Source organism: Siniperca chuatsi, linkage group LG21 (assembly GCF_020085105.1).
Source record: "Siniperca chuatsi isolate FFG_IHB_CAS linkage group LG21, ASM2008510v1, whole genome shotgun sequence".
NCBI classification, from domain to species: Eukaryota; Metazoa; Chordata; class Actinopteri; order Centrarchiformes; family Sinipercidae; genus Siniperca; species Siniperca chuatsi.
Genome location: NC_058062.1, coordinates 24,399,562 through 24,404,203, shown reverse-complemented (window position 1 = coordinate 24,404,203; position 4,642 = coordinate 24,399,562). Strand labels below are relative to the sequence as shown.

Here is a 4,642-nt window from a genome sequence, read left to right as displayed (position 1 = left end):
AGGCATTTGGTCACAAACCAAAGTACTGGACAAATTAAAATTTTGACCTGATGATGGTGCTAGATGAAACGTCTCAGGATCACCGAAGTTAACGATAATCCATCCGGAAGGGAGCATGAATGTGTGCACCAAAGACAATCCATCAAATAATTGTTGAGACATTTCACTAAAATCCAAATGTCAACCTCATGGCTACGGGAAAGGTCAGAGGATCAGGGTCAGAGTCAGTAGGATTCATCCTCTGGAGACCATGAATGTCTATACAAAAAATAATATTTCAGTCTGGACCAAAGTGGTGGACCTACCGACCAACCGACAGCTCGTCATTGACGTCGCCATCCATTCAGCCATGTGGCTGGCATGGTTAAAAATTACAGAATATTTTGAAGTGAAACCAATCTAGAATAGCACCTCTGCCGCTTTTTCTGCCATGATCTTAACATTAACATGATAGTAACCCCCTAGGTAGTCGAAATTTTAATTTATATAAAATCAGAAGTTATCAAAGAAGATATTTCGGTGTCAGCCAGGGATAACTCGTCCCTGATCTGCCCCCTAGTGGATATCCTTTTCCTCCTCATCCAGCTTCACACAAAGTACACAGGCAAGTATGCAACAATGGCGCTTGCTTTGCTGCTGCTGGTCTATGCATACATGTTGGTAAAAAGCAAGTACATCATGAACCTCAGAGTGCAAGCATAGACAATACTAAGTACAATTGCAAGTGGCACACATGAATTACACTGAACTCACTTCCATAAAAGAGCCCATGTTTAGTCTCATTTGCATCAATCAAGTAAAGGAAATTAAATCACACAAGACGCGTTTCTTTGAAAGACAAAACAATTTTTACTATACATATTATTTTTACAAAGTTTCTGTAAAGGCAAATAAAAAGTCTTGAGCAATAAAGGGTTATTTGGCCATGCCAGACAGCCAGCTGAGTTTAAATAAAGAAGGAGCGGCTGTATCTTCATCCTTATCAGCCAGCTGTCTGAACAGGCTGCCCGGCCGGAAGCTGTCCTCACTGTCTGCTGTGGAGGACGGAGGTGCCTGCTGGAGGAAGGAGAAAATGTCAAGTTTTCTGAGGTTTTGGTGGATTGTCCTGTTGGTCATCTTAATGGGCAAGTGATGAGAACATACAACACCATACAGAGCCCCAGCACTGTCATACTAAATATCAAGGTCCTGGATTTGCTATCTCCTGGAATCTGGACATTTCAGTCACTCAAAGGCTCACAAAATTCATTAGGGGAAGGATGTTGAAAATACAGTCTTCAACATCATGCGGGTGCAAAGTAACAAAAACATGATTTGCTCTGAAGAAGAAAGGTCTTTCATCATAGCCAGAAGATATACAGTATAGGAAAACTACAGTTTTATTCAGTAGTATGCTTCCAGCCACCAGTGCCAGCACTGAGCGCACTGCTGCTGAGCAGTACTCAAGTCTGTGAGCAAAGGTGAAATCCTCCACCATCTTTGGTTTAAGGAGCTTAGCATTCATTCTAATGTTACAGACCTTTTTTGGTAGGAGTACTTTGTGATTTTTATTTTACATCTGCCTGACATTGTTGTTTTCTACTAAGAAGATCATGAAGACCATGCAGTGAGTGTGAATTTTAAGAGCCCTTGAGTGACTAAAATGTCCCAGTTCTAGGAGATGGCAATTAGGGATGTGCCTGTACCAAATTTTCATGCTATGATTATTGTGGCCAAAAATATCACGGTAAACGGTATTATCACAAATACTTCAAACTTTCTGAAATACTACTATTAGGGATGAAATATAGTAAAATTACTCCACACCCTGTTTGGCCCATAAGGAAGGACGTAATGGATGCGATCTTGAGGCAACAAGTTTCCTCTTTGTCAGTCATGTAAAATGCATGCTCTCTTTCATAAACTAGCCACGCTCCAGTAGGCTGACTAGCTCATGTTAGCATAGCAAGTCATGGCCACAGTAGCTAGCACTAGACAGACAAGTGGCCTGGTTCGCTGGTCCTGCTGTGGCGTCTCTGCCTCTGTTTGACCAGTAGAAAGTGCTCCTTTGTGGTTAATCTAAAGAAAACTGCTGACAGGGGCAGGAGTGCCGTGCTGTGTTTACGGTGCCCTCTGAAAATGACGGGAGTTGCGGTACTGACAGTAATAGAAATTGTTGGGGGTGTTGTTAGCACGAGAATGTTTCACCACTGCATACAGTATGGCATTCTGGCATGACTTTAATGTCAATCCAGTACTGAGACGTGGCAGGACAGCCAGGGCTAGGTTGATCCTGGCTCTGGTGCTCCATGCTAATACTTCAGTATTTCAAATGCCGAGTGACTGTAGTGGGTCCTAAAGGTCCCATAGCTAAAGCTTACACAAAGTTAACTGATCCAGGGGTGCATTACAGGCTACCACTTTAGCATGCAAAATGTCTAGTGAGCGTAGACTCTTGGCATTATGTCAAAGTAAAGAAGCAGCTCTAAAGCGGTTTTGAACTAGGGACTACTTTCATCGGCTCCAGAGGAAGATGTCGTAGTGCCTTTAAACGGTTTAACACCGTCACTAGTGCTAGTATGGAACACCTGATTCAATGATTCACAGAAAACCTGGATTATTGTGGTGTGTGCGCTCACCACTGAATGTTGGAAATATTTGGAATTTTGCTGTCTTATCAAGAGTCAGATTAAAAGAATGGAAATAGATTTTATTTCCAAGTACCCAGTACAGTGATGGGGCATGTTTAGCCTAGCTTAGCACAAAGAATGGAAGTAGGGGGAAACTGCTGGCCATGCTCAGTCCTAAGTGATAAAATTCAGCTTCTAATAGCTCCAAAGCAAACTGATATTGATGTTATCATGTGACTGTTGGTAAGACCGCAACCAAGATTATTTCCCAACATGTCAAGAGTGTATCTTATGGAAGCGTAAAATGTGACCAGTTTCAGACAAATCCCAATTTGAGCTGCATAGAGACTAAGAAACTTTAGTGATAATGTGTGAGTCTCAAGATGGGATTGGTCTACTCTAACAGGTGTCCCAGGGTCACTGTTGCTGTGCTGCTGCCCAATGAAACGATCCAGTCAACAGTCTGATCCTGAGCTACATTATGAGCCCAAGCAGAGTGTGGGAGATTAGTGAGAGCAGAGCAGAACAGCAGTCTTTTGTTTCAACCCATCGGACTCAAGAATCATTTCATCAGTTAATAATGTACTGTCACTGCAAATGCACCACAGGTGAACCAAGGCACTACCTCACAATACAAACACACACACACACACACAAATATAAACCCACACTGATGAACTTGCCTGGGTTTCTCGCACTCAAAAACGCTGGGAAGGCAGAGGGTGTGACAGACAACATTAACCCAGGGTGGAACAAAACAATCAAACAGAGAAATGAAGACATGCTGTGCTTGTCAGCATGTGAAACAACACTAAAACTCCGTCAGACTCAGACACCAGATCCCAGCTCTGTTACTCACCAGCTGGTGAGGAGCATCAGAGCTCCTGGTGGCCGACTTGGATTTACGCACATTCGACATGCTGAGAGGCAGCAGGCCGAACCTGCAGAGGACAGAACAGTCATGGTGGGAAATAGGCTGAAATTAGGCTGCAATTATGACCTTTGATTAAAAATAGAGATATACATATCGTATAGAGAGAGGGAAAACAGTTCCCTCTCCCAGTTAACACTAGTTACACTGGGTATTGAAACCTCAATAGGTTTTTAGTACTGACCGAAATGTGTTCGAAACTGTCAGGTACCAAAACCTGATTCATGCTCTTTTCTACTTTGTTTTTTTGATCAGACAATTTAAATAAAACATTTAAATAGAATTTAGCCAATTTTAGATATTTCATTTATTTTATTTATTTAGTATAACTTCTAACGTCTAATGAAAACCACGTATCCCCAAATGAGGTTATTTTGAATTCTTCAGATAAATTGAAGGATTACAGATTGAGAGAATTCTCCTACTTCTCATGCTAAACGAACCATTTAAAAACCAATTGGATTTTCTGAAAAATGCATTTCCACAAAGCTGAAAAAAAGCATACACTCTCTCCTCACTGGGAAAAAAAGTAACAAATCACAACAATCGTTTTTACTTTGATATGCCCCTAACTAATACCGGCATTTTAACTACATCCCTGGCTCGGTGCGAGCGTGCCTGAAGAAAGCCCAGAGGCTGCCCTTTTTCTATACTAATATACACATATGTTTTCTACATTATAACATGAGCACTCTGTATTTTTTCTTGTTAGTTTTTATTTTATTGTTAGTTGAAAAAAAGACACTGGCTAAGATTAAAACGTCATATGGACACAAGCCCTTAACGTTCCACCGAGAACCTGAGATGGCTTCCAGGTAGTGTTGAGCTCTGACCTGATCTGGCTGCTGGCCAGCGGCAGGATGTTGTAAGGCTCCTGGGAGTTCACACTGCTGCTCCGCGAGGGAAACTGCTTCTCTGAGCCCGTCAGCAGCCCCAGCAGCACCTGCAACACAGCATCGCATCAACCTTTGATCACCGTCAGGAAGCGCAGCAGCCCCATGTATCATGTTTGCTGTTACGTCTGGACAACACTGGACAGCAGAGGCATCATCAGCTCATTGTAGCTGAATGTCAGTGCTCATGCTTCTATGTTCATCAACAC

At 42.3% G+C, this 4,642-nt stretch overlaps 1 protein-coding gene across 4 annotated transcripts in view; it reads right to left on the bottom strand.

Moving 5' to 3' along the window:
• Positions 1-829: 829 nt before the first annotated feature.
• Positions 830-4,642, bottom strand: part of cog1 (component of oligomeric golgi complex 1) — a 15,192-nt gene continuing 11,379 nt past the window's right edge. Inside the window, exons 13-16 of one of the 4 annotated variants that reach the window (XM_044182711.1) lie at positions 4,374-4,483; positions 3,469-3,550; positions 3,293-3,316; positions 929-1,053 (exon numbers count right to left, since the gene is read on the bottom strand). In XM_044182711.1, the coding sequence (XP_044038646.1) occupies positions 3,308-3,316; positions 3,469-3,550; positions 4,374-4,483 (201 nt within the window). In that variant the 3' untranslated portion in view covers positions 929-1,053; positions 3,293-3,307. Of the gene's footprint in view, positions 1,057-3,292; positions 3,317-3,468; positions 3,551-4,373; positions 4,484-4,642 lie in introns of all 4 variants that reach the window. The other 3 variants (XM_044182710.1, XM_044182709.1, XM_044182708.1) reach the window with 3 other exon arrangements.